The sequence below is a fragment of the Falco peregrinus genome, chromosome 12 (genome assembly GCF_023634155.1).
Source record: "Falco peregrinus isolate bFalPer1 chromosome 12, bFalPer1.pri, whole genome shotgun sequence".
Taxonomy (NCBI): domain Eukaryota; kingdom Metazoa; phylum Chordata; class Aves; order Falconiformes; family Falconidae; genus Falco; species Falco peregrinus.
This window is the reverse complement of record NC_073732.1, coordinates 1,333,437-1,350,942: the sequence shown is the minus strand read 5'-3', so window position 1 is coordinate 1,350,942 and position 17,506 is coordinate 1,333,437. Positions and strand designations below refer to the sequence as shown.

The window sequence follows — 17,506 nt, the reverse complement described above, 5'->3', positions numbered from 1 at the left end:
GGATGATTGTGTGTGTTTGGGAGGGACATCAAAAAAGCTTTTCCTGGCCTTGCCGTCTGAGGTAGTGACAAATACTGCCTTGCCTGCAAACTTTCTCACCTGTTTTTAGGCTGTTGCAGCTACAACTACTTTTTTGTAGGATTTTGTCTTGAGGATAAGACAAAACATCCTGCTGTGGTTTAAGCTACGGTTTCCCAGTCTCTTGAATACTATGTGCAGCTACGGTCCTTCTACTCAAACAAAATATCTCAAAAGCACATTGTAAGTGGCCCTGGAAGGAGCAACAGGTATCCGTAGAGGGAGGAATGACGAAGTAGGCTAAGGCAATTTGGTCTGTAACAGAGAGCTGAGAGAGGTACAGTGGTACAGGGCAAACGGCCGTCTGCAACAGTGAACTAGGGAATACCTTTTTGATATTTGCACCAGCACAGGAACTAAAGGGCAGCAGATGGAGCTAGCAGCTGGCATGCCCAGAGCAAGCAAGAGGAGATCACTCTGGCTGAAAAACCTGGTTAAGCTTTGCGGAGTGTTACAGGTGCCTCTCGGTTTGGCTGAGACTACTGCTTTCAAACTGTTGTAGTCGTTGATTCTCAACAGGAAGTTGGTACTATGAAATAAATGCATATAAATCTTCCCTGGGACATAACAGGTTTTTTGCTTCTGGTATGACAGTGGTTCTTGCCATAAATGTGTTGTCACCTTGATTTTTCAAATGTGGGGAAGAAGCACTGGCAAATGGAGCAAATTCTGCAAAGCAAATAGGAGGAAGTTGTTCATGCTTAAATAACAGAAGTGCCAAGATTTTTGAGTTACCTGAAATACGTTTTAATGTGTGAGAGACTTCAAAAATGCCATTCTTTCAAAATCTAGCTTGGAAAATGTTCTGGTTTTAACTTTGATTATTTAACTTCGAATTCATTACAGTGACAAGCAGTCATGTCTGTGTCCAATTTTCTTTTGAAACAGCATTAGTGACAGCAGTAGCTCACAAGGGTTATCCCAGCCTTCCACACAGACGACACAGTACTTGCGCGCTGACACACCGAATAATGCAACGCCAGTAACCAGTAAGTGTTAATCTAATTACGGACCATTGCAACAGACACTCTTGGACACAGCTGGAGTATTTGTTGATAGGGGTCACACCAATTCAGTATCAAGTAGAAGAGAATAAATAATCTGGCTCTGTCAGTTTGCACCTCGAGTTAATGTGCTGTGTGGTTTTATCCAGCCATGCCATAGTCAAGATTGAAGCCTCCTTAAGTTCTGGGGCCCAGCAGTCATCATATGAGCATGATACTGTGTTTTATCTGACAGGGTATTCTCCCTGCACACAGATCAGTCAGCCAGAAAGGCTTCACCAGTATCTGTGCAGCATCTGTTTGCTTAACACTGGAAAGAAGCTGCCTTATGTAGTCCAAGCAGAGGGTGGTATAGAACTGGAAGAGATAACAGCAAGTGGAAGTATCCACCTAGCCCTAGGATCAGTTCCTGAGTGGACAACAAAGCAAGTGATGTCATCATATGTATTACTGATGATTGTGTTATTCTTTTCATCTCATTGCTGCAATGTGCAATGGAAATGAATGGGCAAAAAAGCTTTACAAGGATGATACATTCATTATATCATTTTATTTACAGTTTGCTTCAAAGAACATGAAATAGTAAAAAAGAGAGTGAATTAAAAGGGTGGCAGTGGTTTATATACTCTGATAGACTGATCTGGTACCAGATACTAGCTGTGTTCAGTGTTAATTCTGTAACTGCTGAAGGTATTTATTGTGTGGAATGTTTGCTCCTCTAATTATTGTCTGTCTGCTCTAGCATCGCTCCAGGGAAGGGACTGTTCAGACTGTAGGGAAGCCAGGCAGTGCAGGGAGACACTTGGGTTGCCCAGTTCCTTGGCAGTTGAGTCTCATTGGACTGACCATGAGCCTTTCTTTTCTGCTGAACCAGGCAAAAACTGACTTCTTTTGTAGAGTGATGGGTTTTTGGTAGGCTCAGGTCTCTGAACTGGCTTGTAGCCTAACTGTATGAGCACCAAGGTTGGTGCTTGGGAGCGTACAGGTCTACATGGCTGAGCAATGGAGGAGGGTAGGACTTAGCCCATACTCAACTGGCTTGAGTAGCTGCTGGAGAGCCTGCGTTAAAAGATCTGAAGTGAGGTAAGGGTTTATGTTACAGAGTGAGAAAAATGGGGAAGCCCAGCCAGAGGAACAAACTATCTCTCTGTTAAGTTCAAATTGCTGTTTTTCTCAGGGTGGGAACTACCAGACTGGAATACTAGTACCCTGGCACTCCTGACCTTGTCAGAAGTACAAATTAAATGATTCCTGTTTTCATCTGCTGCCACCAGTGATTTTTCTGTTCTGTAATGCTCAACAGAATCATAGAATCATTTAGGTTGGAAAAGACCTTTAAGATCATTGAGTTTTGCATTAATTAGCTGAAGTGACTTTGTTCAGCAATCTAATGAGTAGAAAACCCAAGACAGATCTGTTATTTTGAGCTAGATAAATGCAATGATTAATTCCTTTTTTTTTTTTGGTTTTATTTTTTTTGTTAAAAAGCAGCCAATAAGACCCAAAAATCTCTCCCATTGTCTTCTGGTTGCACTTAGTAGTGGTACTGATGATCCCAATTCCTGAAGCAGCACTGCAGAAATGTCATGATTACTGTTCATCCCTACTGTGTTTTCCTGTTTCCTTCCCAGGCGTGGAAGCAGGTGTTAGCCTAAGAATGGACTGTAACTTTGGGAAAGTTTTGCCTGCCTTCTAAGCTGTACAATATCCCCTGAAAAAAAAAAATAGACCTTTTTTGTCATTAGTTCATTTTTCCCTTTCAAAGAGCTGCCTTTAAAATTTATTTAGTAGAAGGATTAATATAAATATATATCTGTATATACATATATAAATATTAAAAAACGTATACACACATATATATATCAAGAAAAACTCTTCCACAGAGTTTGGAAGAGACCTACCTTAGCATGCAACTGATTTTTGAGCTGGTTTTCCCTCTTGCCACCTGAAGTCATCTCCCAGCTTTTTTATTTTCCACCTCTTATCCCAGATCATGTTGTGCTGCTGATGTCCTGTCAACCTTGGGTTTTTGGGTTTACCCTCTAAGTGACCGCCATTTGATTAATTTGAATATGATCCCTGGAAACTCCTTAGCTGAGCCTCTGACAAAAGGGGAGAAGACCAAGCCCATAGTGATGATTAAACCCTCCTCACCTTGGCAAGAGTGGTAACCACTATGCCACATGGCACCTGTTTGCTGTGTTCAGTCCTCATTGTTTCAGAATGTCTCATACCTTTTTTTGGGACACCCCTGTCGCAGAGGAAATGGTGAAAACAAATAGAAGAAGAAAAAAGGTTGGATGCATAAAATAAACCGGAAGAGCATTCTTAGTCCTTCCACAGTCATATTAACTTTGTTTTCAGTAATATTTAAATTATGGAGGGAAAAAAAATCATGAAAGTAATTCTCAAGATTTCTCTAATAATTCTTAAACTTGCACAAAAATATTCAGGCCTTTCTGACTACATTAGTGTCTCTAGATATCGAGAAGTACCAGAAGAGGGCACTGGTAGTTTTGGTTATGTCCTGCTGCGGTAAGGCATCCTCCTCGCTCCAAGTCTTCTGACAGTCTCTGACCGAGGTCTTCATTTCCTTGTTAAGGGCAGTGCAGTGTTGCGTTAATTGGCTTCAGTACGTAAGGAGTTTTGTTAACTTGTTGTTAATAATGAGTCTTGATTGTGCGACACTCCACAGAATTCCTGCGTGATTTTTTTTTTGTTTCCCTGCAGATAATTATGTTCACACATGACTTCTCTTGTGTTTTCTGTTGTTAAATACTATAATCTTTTTAAGATTAATACATAATCTTTTAAAGTACATGCTGCTTGCATGTCTTTATACCTGTAGGTGGTGCTGAGGTGAGGCAATGTGCTTGTGTTCTCATTATAAGGGTATTTATATTGGTTTGTTTGGCTCTGCTGGCTCCTCAGGTTATCCTACATTACGGATAGAGAAGAATGATCTTAAAAGCGTCACTCTAATGGAAGCAAAAGCCAAAGTGAAGGACATAGCCATCTCCAGGGAGAGGATAACTCTAAAAGATGTGCTCCAAGAAGGTATTTACAAGACTCAGCCACTTGCTGCTGTAACGTGGTGTATATATATATATAGTTACAGTTACAGCTAGGTTTTTCTGAAACTAATCGTGGATGACGTTTCTGATCTTCATAGCTTTGGAGGAGAATGATGAATGATGTTTGCATTTGGGGTGTGTGGGGGTGGGGAAAGCAGGTTCCAGAATTCATTAGAACGGGGGAGCGACTAATTGTGTTCAGTAAATCATTCAGCTTGTCTGTCGTAATAATCTGGTCTTTTAAATAAAGGAAAGGGTTAGATGGCTAAGGAATGAGGTAATCAGTTAGGGCTTTAAGTGGCAAAGTAACTTACTTGGGTGAGTTACTGCATGAGAGCTTCACTGTACCAAAAAAAAAACCCAAAAAACAATCAAATTAAACAAAACCACAAAGCCCAGAAAAACCTCAGTTGTCTAAACTCATAATCACAATTTGATCACTTCTTTGGAAATCTAATTAGCAGATGCAACATTTACAGCTCTGATGTGAAAAATTCAGAGATTACCTGATACTTTTGTCTTGTTTAATGTTTACTTTGGAAATGTTCATGCACAACATTCATTGTGCATGTTGATGCACAATTTGCATCCTGTTGATGCTGAATTTGGGAAATGAGCTTAAGTATTTTGGGGGTTTTGTCATTAATCTTTACTGCTGAACTTCAAGTCTGTGTTCCCTGAGCCTCATGAGAAATCAAAATTTCCATAGCTGGAGATCAGAGATACTCATCCTTTGGAGGTAGAGCTGCTAAATGCTTTGCGTTACTGTCTGCAGAACAATGGGAGGATGCTAACACTCCCCATTTAATGTATGTCTCTAAATCTCTAAGGAGGTAGCTTTGTGCTCAGCTCCAATGTTGGTTCTGCAGAAAGCTTCCTTTGCATGCTGGATACGCAGTGTGTTCCTTTGTGCTGTCTGTTGCCTGTAGCTGTGACGTTAGGAGTCATCTGATGACTAGAAGTGACTCAGTGCCACAGCTATACTTCAGCCACTTAGCACTGAGTGATGGAGCTGCCCTGTTGTGTGAAATGCGGCTTAAACAGCTGTCAAATGCATTGTGGACCCAGTTAATAATGGGATCTTGTTTCTTGGCCTCAGCTGTTTTTTGAGTCTGTTGGAATCTTTAAAAGTTAGTCAGAGGACTAGAAGACGGAACCTGATGAACAGTCATCAGTTTTAGTTCATGATCATAGCAGAGTTGAGCCTCTGTCATCTAAGAACAAAAGAGTTTCAGAGAGGAAGAAGCAACTAATAGAAATGTCTGCGTAAAATTTTCGGCAGTACCGAAGTGCTGCCAATGGATCTTAAACAGTTTGTAGATTTTGGTCAGAGGTTCATTATAAACTTCAAGTATAAACTTTCCATAATGTAGCTAGCTTATTTAACATTTTAATAATTTAGGAGATTATGGTTCTGCTGTGGTGTAACCAGCTGGAAAATGCAAAGCACCAGGTGTGAGAGTGTGCAAAGGAAGAGGGATCTGTAGGGGCCTTTTGTGCAAGCCCAGCAATACAGCACGTGATTCTGAACCTGCTTCAAGCTCACGCTGTAACAGATGTAAGGCAAAAATGTAGATGTCAAAGAAAAAAAGGGTTCTAATGGAATAGCTATGGTTTAGCAAATGGAACAGATGTTAACAGTAAATGGACCTTTACTGTTTTCTAGTGAAACAGGGAAACAGCTTAAATGTCCAGTCTGGAATGCAAACAGCTTAATTTGCAAAAAAGCTCAGTGGAGAGCAAGGCAGAAGTAGCATGTTCATGGTGCTGTGTCTGAAAGTTATAGCACACCAGTGATGTACACTTCCTGCTAAGGTGGGAGTCTTTCAGGGTGCTGTTTAAAAAACACAAAAACAAACCCCAAAACAACAAAACCACAAAAACCCAACCAACCCAACAAAAAAACCCACACAGCCCTGAAAACAAAACCCCAAATGGTGGACCATACAGACACGCTATGTTACAGTCTTAGTATGTTGAGATAATGGATCGTGTAAAATTACTTTCTAGCCATACCTGCTGTTACATGCTTCCACATTCTCTTTAATTCCAGCGCTTACAAATGGGTAGCTTGATACCCTAACATGTTTCAGTACAAGATGCTATCTTCCCTTTGATTTTTATGTCTATCTCTATACTGGAAATAGGTATTTAAGGCACTTTTTTGATGTCTTCAAGAGCCAAGATGGGGGGTGTGTGTGTTAGTTTACCGTGAAATAATTCATGCTGTATATTTATGGTTGCCTTGCAGTCTCCTTGGTTAAATTCCTGCTTAGTGAGATTACAATTTGAAGACCCCAGTCTTGCAGGGTTTACTTGCAGTCCTAGGATAGGTGATATAAGTGTTGTACTGTCCCTGCCTAAGTATTTAAAACCATAATGAGACCCGCACTGCATGCCAGAAGATGCACGACCAGGCTAAGGCAATCCTATCAAAGATCTTTCAACCTAATCAGACAGGACAAATCAACGGGAAAGGGATGTAACATGCGAATAGACTGCATGAAGATGAGGCACACAATTGGTGCCATGGTAATAGTGTGACAGAAAAGTGTTGTGAACCTGACTTTTATAAAAAGTGTGTGTTGCCATACTGCAATCATTCTTACTCCAGCTGTTAATGTAGCTCCTCCTCCTGCAAACAGCATCATTAAAATTTTGTGAATGGAAAAATGTTGGAGACAAAAAACCCTTGAACAAACCCAACACCTTCCAACTGAGGTGAAATAATTGAACAATGTGATACTGTTTATTTCAAACTGCTCCATATGTACTGGTTGGCTGAAACCATTATTTCCTCCTGACCATTGCAAAAAAAATTCATCTTTGTGAGAAATGTTTTGACTGGAGAATTCCAGACTGGCTGGATGAGAAAAGGATGGAGCTAGAGCGTTTAGTGCAGACAGCTGACAAAGACTGAACTGCCACAAATAGACCCCTCATCAGTATTGATGCTTAATTTAACTGGATTCTGCTGCTGTCACTAGTTCACTCTCTCATAGTTGCCCCCCTAAGTTCTAGTTACCTAAACCTTTCAGCGTTTACTGCGTATAGTTGTGAGTCCATCTCGTGCTGGAGAGGTGGTTGGGTTATATATTGTTGCATTAATAGGGCATTCAGGACTTCTGCTTTAACTGCTGTTGTTCCTAACTTTCTGCTGTGGCTGATAGGTTTTAAGGTGGTGTTTTCTTAATAGATATGAAATTCTGATAATGTTACCAGTGTGTTTTAACCACATAATATGTACTAATTGTATGTTCTCTTAATAGGCACATTTGGGCGCATTTTCCATGGGATTCTTATAGAAGAAAAAGACCCCAGTAAAGAGAAGCAAGTTTTTGTCAAAACTGTTAAAGGTATGTTTACATAAAGTAGTGGTTTTATATCCCGTTGTGTGGATTGTGGTGCATGCTGAGTGTATCAAAACTATCTTTAAAAACAAACCCCTCCCTCTCCAAAATATGAAAACGGCTACTTCTTAAAAAGCAAAACCAATTTGGATGTGCCTTCAGCCAGAGAGAACGGAAATCTTATATGGAAGAAAAATGCATGTGTTCTCCACCAGTGCCTTCAATTGGTGTGTCTGGAATACTTTAGCTTATTCTTATAAGTAAAAATTATATTTGGCTTTTTTTTTTCCTCTAGCATGTCATTATTCTTTCCATCCACAGCCCTTTCCCCTGTGAGTTGCTGAAAAAGGCACCTGCAAAACTCTTCTTAAAAATCTAAAAACATGCTGGCTGTACAAAAGATACGGCATAGTTTCTGCCATTTTTAGACTTTGCTACTGAGGCATGAGAATTATCACTTAGAACTTAATTTATACAAATACACCAGCTTTGCAGAAGAAACATGTTGTTGAAGCGATTTAAATCATGGCTGGTAGACTTAAGAAACAACAAGGTAATTATAGATGAAAACCATATTACATATATCCTTTCTCCTACACTCATAATTGTAAGAGTTTTCTAGTAGTTCACAACAGTTCTGCTAAATTCCCTGTACAGTAGTTGCTTCAGTAGTTATTTTTGTCATTTCAATCGGGTGTATTATTGCCTTTGTTTTTTCATTCTACAACTTTTAATTCTTTCTTAAAAAAAATAGGTTCTATAAGAATTTCAACTTGTTTTAATGTTTCTTTGCTTGGCTAGTAATTTTTAAATATACTCATTTTAAAGAAGGTGGGAATTAGTGAAGCTGCTATATTTTGTTGTTGTTGAATTTATTCCGCTACCTATTTATTCTGTGCCATTTTTAAGAAAAACCTATTGTTTTAAGAAAGCAAGCTTTTATTATTCTTGGTATGTTTCTTTGTGGAAAGCCGCTTAGGAGATGATTCACGTTCACTTCAAGGGAAGGAATTTCTTAGACAACCTGGTTTGGAGTAAAAATAGCTGAAAAAAAGGAGTCCGTATTTCTTGAAACAGTCTGGAGTGGCAGTTTGGGGTGGATGCTGTTGCATGCTTTAGCTGCACGTTGTTCTTGATGCAGGCTTAGCAGGATGGTGTGCTTTGGCTGTAAAGACAGGTCAGTGCCTGATACGATACCTGCCACTCCAACAAACTATGATGAGTTTAAAAGGTCCAGCTTCTACTATGAGCCAGGTCCCAGCTGTGTGTAATCAACATAGGCAGTGTGAAATTAGCCTCCTTTGCTGCCTAACAAATCCTTACCTCCTAATCTGTCTGGCATGGCTGAACTCTTAACGTGGGAGGGGTACGACAGTGACCTGTGCTCTGGGCAGCAGCAGGGTAACCTGTCTGGGCATCGAGTCGGCCAGCAGAGCGTGATCTGGGCTCTGGAACAGCTGTTTGTGTTTCTGCTAACGTGATTCACGGAGGGTTTAACAATGAGGATTTGCTGCTCTCACTTTTCCTGCACTTTCCTCTTGCACATCCTCGTGGGCATTCCTAGATTCAGAGGGACAGTTAACTCTTGTAGTCACAAGATACTTGCATTATTTCTTCAGGAGTGCCTCTGAGATGGCACGCTTTCATTCTGTAGCACCTCTCCCTGTTGAGTCCAGGGGGGACTTGTGAAAAGTAGATATGCTGTCCCCTTTGGAAGATGTTGGTAGCTAACATTTAGCATGGTGGTAGTAGAACAGTGTCTGCAGAAGTAGTCACAGCCTTAACGAAAGTAATGGTCCCCTTATATAAAGGCAAGTATTTTCCTGTAGTGACTCCTAGCAAGAAGCAAAGGAGAGTCCTCTATTAAAAAAAAAAAAAAACACCACCCCAAAAAGTATGCTAAGTATGCTTCTTTCCATTATTTTGCCAACTTGTCTGAATTCTGTCCTTCTCTGTTGCTCCTCCTTGCTTAACAGCTCTGTCATTTTGATTTTATTGACAGTTCCCCAAAGACTTATCCCTTATCATGTGAGCCTGGTGCTCCTGATGAGGCAGTCTAACCTGGGCATCGTTCACCAGTATTACCTTAATCTGTGCTCCCCTTCACTGTGATATTTGGTGGTTCTCTGCCCCAATTCAGAGTCAACGAATGCTAGAGCTCTTGTGAGCCCCAAAATGATTGTGAGCTAGGGCAATTTGACATCTGTACAGCACTACTCAAGCATGCTTGCTTTTTATAGCACTGGATTAAATGACAAGATAACATTTGTGAAAACAGATCTTAATTTAGCTGCTTCCCATCACCATTTATCTAACTGCTTTACCAGAGTGGGGTTTTCACTCCACTCTTAAAGCTGCATTTCTCCCTTGCAGTGGCTTTTATCTTTGACACAGTGCATGTCTTGATTTCTCTAGCCTTCCCTTTGCAAGGGAAGGATTTTCTGGCTGCAGTGGAACTGGAGGATGGTCTTAAGGGAGTAATGGTATTCATGTAATTGTTGTCTGTAGGGAATTTTTCAGCTTTAAAAAGGATCTATATGGACAAAGCTTATAATAGATTTTGCGGGACACTTGCCTGTGAAATAATACTGGTTTGGGCCGCAGAATGTTGCTAGGAAAATAACTGTAAACATCCCCACTTCTTAGAGCGTTTCATTTGCAGTGCTAATATTAAGCAGCCTGATCTTCGTACCCTGGCTGTGATAGCTGTGTGTGCAGCTGGGTCATGTAATAAGTTGGGAATCTAATCTGCTTGGGAAAAAAACCCACAACCCTGCAAAAATTCTCTTAACCAGACTTTTTCCTTGATCTTGTTCATTTTGTGACCACACACACTGCTGTTTTGGCACAAACATAGGAGTAGGGCAGGACCACAAAAGTGAGATGGATATGAGAACTATTAAACTGACTTAAGTATCTCTGTTGCTGAAGGCAAGAAAGGAGCTGAGGGCCATGGAAGGGAGAAACAAGGTAAAAAGGCTTTGCCTGTATAGCCAAGTTATCCCCTCCTCCCCCCAAATTAAAAAAAAAAAAAGGATGAGCTGCTCCAGAACTGTCGTGTACACTCTGAAATTAATAAAATAAAGTCCAGTGGTACCCTGAATGACAGAAAATCATGGGGAAGGAGCGTGGGTTGTTTCAGGTAATGTGAACTAAAATTATTTCGGCAGATGCTGTGAGGAAGAATAACCTTCTTGAGTGGAAAACCATCTCTTTTTTTACCAGGATCAGAGCCTGAGAAACTTGTGATGTTGTTCTGACATTAGGGTGGTTGCTGTGGCTTTAAAGCTGGTATTGCCAATAGAAGAAACCCTTTGGAAGGAGAACACCTAGACATGGCAAATATGATCAGTACACTTGTGCCCAAACTAGAATTTCATATTAAAATCATAATCACTTGGGTTGGAAGGGACCTTTAAAGATCATGGAGTCCAACTGCCTTGCCATGGGTAGGGACATCTTTCACTAGATACGGTTCCTGAAAGCTCCATCCAACCTGACCTTGAACACTTCCAGTGATGGGGCATCCACAGTTTTCCTGGGCAAACCTGTGCCAGTGCCTCACCACCCTCACCTTAAACAAACAAAAAACCCCAAACAAAACCAACCCAATGCCCCCCAACGGAAACAACCCAAACCCTTCCTTAAGTCCAATCTAAATCTGCCCTCTTTCAGTTTAAAACTGTTACCCCTTGTCCTGTCACTACAGGCCATGATAAAAAAAAGTCTCTCAGTCTTTGTTGTAAGCCCCCCTTTCCCTTTCAGTATTGAAAGGCTGCTGTACGGTCTCTTTGGAGTGTTTTCTTCACTAGGCTGAACAACCTGAGCTCTCTCAGCCTTTCTCCATACCAGAGGTGTTCCCAGCCCTCGGCTCACTCTCACAGCCCTCCTCTTGACCAGCTCTTAACAGGTCCGTGTTTTTCTCGTGCTAGGGACCCCAGAGCTGGGTGCAGTACTCCAGGTGGGGTCTCATGAGGGCAGAATAGAGGTGGAGAATCCCCTCCCCTCAACCTGGGAGCTTTGTCTAGTTATGACCTTGGTGCAATTGTCTACTGTGTCACCAGATCAGTGCCTTCCCCCCTGCAGCATAACACCGGTGTACTGGCATGCAAGTGGCTTTGTGTTGGGTGTTACCATTGCAAGCTGCTGATCATGGCGGGGTTGCATTGTGCAGGGTGGTGAAGCTAGTGGGGTAATGTTTATCCACTGGACGTGCCTCAGAAGGCCCAACAAGTAGTATACATGGCACTGGAAGGCTTCCTTGTGCCATGGGCAGCACATGTATGCTGGCTCTTAGATGACCTTTGCCTGTACTGGGAAAGGTGTCCAGGCTTATTGTGCCGTTCAAGTAATGGTTTCTGAATTTGATGAATTCAGAGAGATAAATGAGAGAAAAATTGCTCATTGGGAAAATCTGTGAAGAAAGGTCGTGCCATAGATAAAACAGCAGGTGCCTATCATAATGAGTCTCTTCTTTCTTGGGTTCCTCCTTCAGTTGCTAATGTATTATAGGATCCATAACCTTTCAGGATGGGTTATGTCAGTTCTCCCATTTCATATTCTGGAGAAGATGGAAGTTGTGGCTGACAGGCTTGTCAGACAATAGTTAGATGTGTATTTCCCACTCTGAGAGGAGTGTGTTTGTAGCCTTCTCAGTTTGCTCCTTTCCTATCTAGTTACCTCCCGCTGGGGTTGATCCTTTTCCCTAGAGGATCAAAAAGCAAAGATGGTTGACTGGTTATGGCAGTAACTGCAGCATCCCTTCCCACTTTCTTTCCGTGACGTTTTCTAGCCCTTTGGTAAGGTGTTGAGCATTACTATAAACACAGAAGAGTGCTAACTGAAATCAAGAAGCCTTGATTTTTCTGGACTTACTACTTATTCTCCCTTCTGAAGTGATCTGCTATTAAAGGAATTGGTAATAGGTAAGAACTGAGAAAGTCTGGACCTGCTTACCTTTGTCCAGAGAAACTCTTTAAGTGAAAGAGGCCATTCAGAGAGTGTGAGATTAGTTTCTGGGAATGTATTGTATTCCCCATTTTCTCAAGCTGGGATTGACCTGTTAGGTCAGACTCTGAGAGGGCGAGTTAGATCCTAATAAAGCAACATCATTGCAGGAGGCAAATAGATTGGAAGTTGCTAGTTTAGCATTATTTGACTAGCTTCTCCTATGCCACAGAATTGTTTGGGATCTTTCATCTGAACCGTTCCTGAAGTCATTCAAGTACTTTTCAACTGATTCCGTGATTACTTGTTCCATAGCTTGTAAGCTGATATGACTGAAAAGTTGGAGATGCTTCTGTTGAAATCTGAGCACCACATCTTCTATAAAGATACAGTGTGAAAGCAGAATTCATCCCAGCGTGCCAGAAGTTCGCTCCAGATCCCTAGAAGAATTTTTTCTTTCACCTAACTGTAGTGCACTCCAGAGGAAAGTTGTAACATGCCCTGGGTAGTGACAAAGCTTCTACCTGCATGTTCATGAAATACATTAATTTGTACTGTTGGGTTTTTTCTTTTAATGCTGTATCATCTAACACTTCAGAGTGCTTCTGGATGCCTGAGTCTTCCATTACGTGTGGTGCTCTGTGCCAAAGAGGAGAGCTTAAAAGGAAAAACTGGGTATCAGTTGGCAAAATTAGAAGTAGCTTTCTGGAAGGTCTAATAACTTTGAGAGTACAAAGATCATAAGCCTTGGGCAAAAGATGGCACTTGTTCATACTTCCTCTAGATCCTTCATGTTGGTTATCTAGTTGTTCTTCTCTGTTTGCAGTTTAGTTTCTCTGTGTTAATTTGCTAGTCGTCATCCTAAGTTTTACCTTCTTTCACATTTAGACTTTGCTGTGGATAATTTGCCTTTGTTCTTGCTTTAAGTGGACGTTCATGAAGATAAGGATGTATGTCTCATTAGCAGTAGGAACAAAAATGTGTGTACTATATTTGGGATATTGGACTCTGTGATCAACACAACCTGAATAAGTTCTTTGTTAGAAAGTTGAGAGACTTAGCTGGCATTTGCTTTCTTCATTGTGTTTCTTGCTCTATGGTAGAACTGTTTTATTTAGTTATAATGTTTCACATTCCTTTCCAATAGGAGGTTTCCAATCACCTTCAACTTTGGGAAGTGTCTGGGTTGGCATGTTTCTCAAAGCTGGCGTTGTGTATCTTGCCAGTGATTGATAGATCTCTTCTGCCTTTATATGGTGTGAAGCAGACTTTCCTGTGAATCTTTTAGATCCTCTTATGGTAGAAGAGGAAGAAAACACACCATTTTCACGTTTGATTTAAAGAACACATTGTATAATGGTGCTTTTCCTGTGAAGGAGAAGATTATTTGCAGAACAAATGGAATTGTGTTATTCCAGGAACATACGCGGTGAGTTTGAGCTGTGCAGAGCCCTGACTCATTTAGTATGGTCTGGCCAAGGTATGTTTTTGTTAAAAACAACTAATGGTGCTGTTCAGGATAATCTGACTGCTTCCATTTAATTTTGTAACCACTTAAGATTTTTTTTTTTCTTACATACAAGAAAAGAGTGTTTAAAAACAAACCACCCATGAAAAGCACTGGAAACAAAGTCATAATGTGAGGGAAGATTAACTCTTAAGAGTTCATCTTTTTACCAACTTTAACAAAGCTTTGAGTTTTGTTCATGTCATCCTAAGTCACTAAAGAACTCTTTCAGCATTCTTGGCTACCTGTAACTTATACTTTTTAAAAAATTTTATTTATTGTTAATCTAGTTAAGAGGAGATGCTCAAAGTACACCCACATAGACTATAGATCATGGTGCTGTAATGAAAGCTTGGGAGAAGGACCTTACCATGAATTCCTCTGGTACATCTCAGGACTGCAGCTGCCCTCAGAGTATTTGTAGTACACAGGACTTTTCTACTGTGAGCCAAAACATGCACTTTGCAGTGTGGGTTTGTGCTGAGTTGTAGATATGAGGAAACCTAGTCGATGTTAAATGTTGTTTGTTAAAACAAGTGAGACTTATCTGTCCATAGTGTGCAGACCTGTTACTGCCTTCGTTCACGTGGTGTCTGTTTTCGCCAGCTTAAGAACCAGGCCAAGTGCAAGCTGGTGACCCCTGAGGACTTCAGCACAGTTAGGAGGTGTAAGAGTAGAGATCCTGAGAACTTTAGCTTTCCCCTGCTTTGCAAAGCCTTAGGCATTCTTAGGTGACTGAAGTGTGTATAATAAGCTTTGTGTTAACCTAGTTGAAGGGTTTCTTGTTTGTGTTAGAAATAGAGAATACCACAACCTGGAGTATACACAGTTGTTCCCAAGGTACCAGTTTAAATTGCATTGAATTTATTATTCTGGGCAGCTCATTCTTAAAAGCGCTGCCTTGTGAAAATATTTATAAGTTTAAGTTCATGACTTAAATGTACAGTATTTAAGTTAATTGTTAAAAGTATTTAACCTTCCACTATCAAGAGTACAGGATCCTGGTTCTGTAGAAGAAGGTTGATGACAAAGTTTTCAAGAAAAGAGCTGCTTCAATTCTCAGCTAAATTCTTAAGTGTCTTCATAAAGGAAGATACTTAAATGTAAAGAATTAGGGTAAAGTAGCACATTTCTGAATACCAGCTTAGAGATGCATTGTATTTGTCAGTCATGGCTCATGAAGAAAATACCCTGAGACACCTAAAATAGTACCTTATACATCAAAAAAATTATTGTGTAGCAGCTTTCAGAGGTTGATGTCCATAATTTAAAGATTTACTATTCCTTATGCTTCTGCAGGAGGAAAAACTAATCTACAGTACGCTTCCATTTACTTAATTAAAATCACTACCTGTATTTCAATTTTACTAGCTGCTGCCCTTTAGATAGACTTAGAAACATTAAATCAGCAATTTCTCTCTGCCCCAGTTTCACTTGACATTTACCTATGCTTTTGGCTTCGTTTTAAGTTAAATGGATTACTAAGCAAAGAGCCTTTTACTTGTTGCTATTCACTGCCGCTACTTAGATTCTGGTGGTATTTTATGTAGGGAAATAGCAGTATTTCCAAACCATGCTTCTCGCTGCCCTTCTCTGTGATTTAAAATTGCGTGTGCATTTGTAATGTAGGAAAACCTGAACAGCATTCCCTGTTTTAGCAATGTCATGTTGAATCACTTACCAAATTTAGGCTTGGATTTGAACTGCCTTGCTGTGGAAAATAAGCTTTCGCGATTGTGGTGTGGAAACAAACATTTCATTATAAATAGCCTTGATATTAAGATCGGAGGAGAAATCCTGCTCTATTGAAATTTTAACAAGACTGAGCACAGTGTCTTATGTTGTAACCTTACGTTGTTATTTATGTTATGTAACTCTTGACATATAGGAGATCTGAATTTCGTAGGATGCATGGATGCCTTGTAAAGAGATAGCGGTTAATGTATGAAAGTATAGCTATTACCCAAATGCCTCTGCATCGATCTAGACTTGCATATGCAGTAGAGCTGCCAAACAGGAGCAAGGTGGTTTTCCTTCGCTTCTGTGGTAGGCAGATGCGCTACTGGCTTCCACAGTAACTTTTCACTGTCTAACTGTTGGGGCTTCTTGAAGTTTTAAGGCATAAATATTTTTGTATATTTATTTTACTTTCTAATTATCAAAAAGCAGACTGGATAGTGACTACTTGCATTCCGGAAGCAGTTCGTCCTTGCATTGAAGAAAAGTTCTGAAGAATGGCCGCTAGCAGCGTTAAAAATGTCATACACAACAGGCATGAACTGGGGGTAGTCTTTAAGAGTTGAATTTCTTCCAAAAAAACCCAAAGACTGTGTAGAAGGGTTAAAGCAGTATTCAGGCATGTATTCTCTTTGAACTGGGATTGAATTCTGCCTCGGGAGGAATTGTACGTAATTAATTGCTGTGCTGAAGTAGCTGTAATTAAAAAGGATGTGTTGGTACTAGGAGCATTTCTTACCTGAAGCGGAACATTTAGGGTAGTTCTAGTACTACACCTCAGTTCCTGTGGACACAGTCTGTGACCATTGTGCCTGCCTCTGTGCTTTTCACCCTTCAGTAACTTGAGCTTGTGGACTTTGTCACAGCGTATTTGGCAAAGCTCATAGGTCTGAAAGATAATAAGGGTAATACAAGCTTCGTGAAAACAGGTAGCCGTATAGAAAATGGATTGTATAAATATTCTGATGTTAGGGGATATTAGCTTGTAATATGAGATGGAAGGAAGTTTGCGTGGGAACAAGATGTTACAAATGGTCCAAAGGTGAGAAAGTTCTGGGTAAAACAGCTTTTTGAATGTTTCTATTGGGAAATGTGTTTGTTGGAAGCCTTAGACTTCCTAGCTACAGTGTTTGTGGAGCTGCTTCTGATAGGAGTGCTGAAAGAAATTGCTGTGTGTTACTGCCCATAGTAGGCTGTGAAAGGGCTCTGGAACGACTTCGGTGTTGAAACTTTTGGTTATATTGCTTTTAAGATTCTGCTTTGTCTTCTGTCTGAAGAAACAGATTTCAGTGACTGTGCTACAATCTAAAGTCTTTAAGTGCTGTGCTTTGCTATTTTGAGATTCTAGGAGGTCTGACTTAAAATGTTATTCTTGAAAGCTATCCAACTAATCGGTAACCCACTGCAATATCCAGGTAATTGCTGCTTTTCATCTCTGGTAAGTAATTTGAGAGGTGGAGTGACTCTTTTCTGATAAACTACCACCTAGTGAATGTAGAACATGATGCTCTGCAGTTGTTATGAGTGCCCAGTCTCAGAGCAATCGAATTGCTGCAATGTTAGTGTCATAGCAAAACGTCTTAAGAGATTTTTTTTTTTTTTCACGGTAGTTGCAGTGATTCATGTGACTGGTGAGTTTTGATGAAGAAGGACTGTAAAATGCAGTTTTGTAGATGGACTTTGAGAAGTTGGTAAGAATCGAATAGGTGCTCTTTCTTCCCATGAACCAGGAAGGGCCTCAGCACATGTAACACTTGCCAGAATTATGTGGAGAGATTAGCTTTTATATAAAAATAGTAGTGCCAAGAG

General features: G+C 40.4%; 1 protein-coding gene across 2 annotated transcripts in view; it reads left to right on the top strand.

Moving 5' to 3' along the window:
• The window catches only part of RYK (receptor like tyrosine kinase), a 65,293-nt gene that overhangs the window by 29,185 nt on the left and 18,602 nt on the right, over window positions 1-17,506 (top strand). The window contains exons 7-9 of one of the 2 annotated variants that reach the window (XM_055817300.1): window positions 967-1,067; window positions 4,014-4,139; window positions 7,426-7,512. In XM_055817300.1, coding sequence (XP_055673275.1) covers window positions 967-1,067; window positions 4,014-4,139; window positions 7,426-7,512 — 314 coding nt within the window. Of the gene's footprint in view, window positions 1-966; window positions 1,069-4,005; window positions 4,140-7,425; window positions 7,513-17,506 lie in introns of both variants that reach the window. The other variant, XM_055817299.1, reaches the window with a different exon arrangement.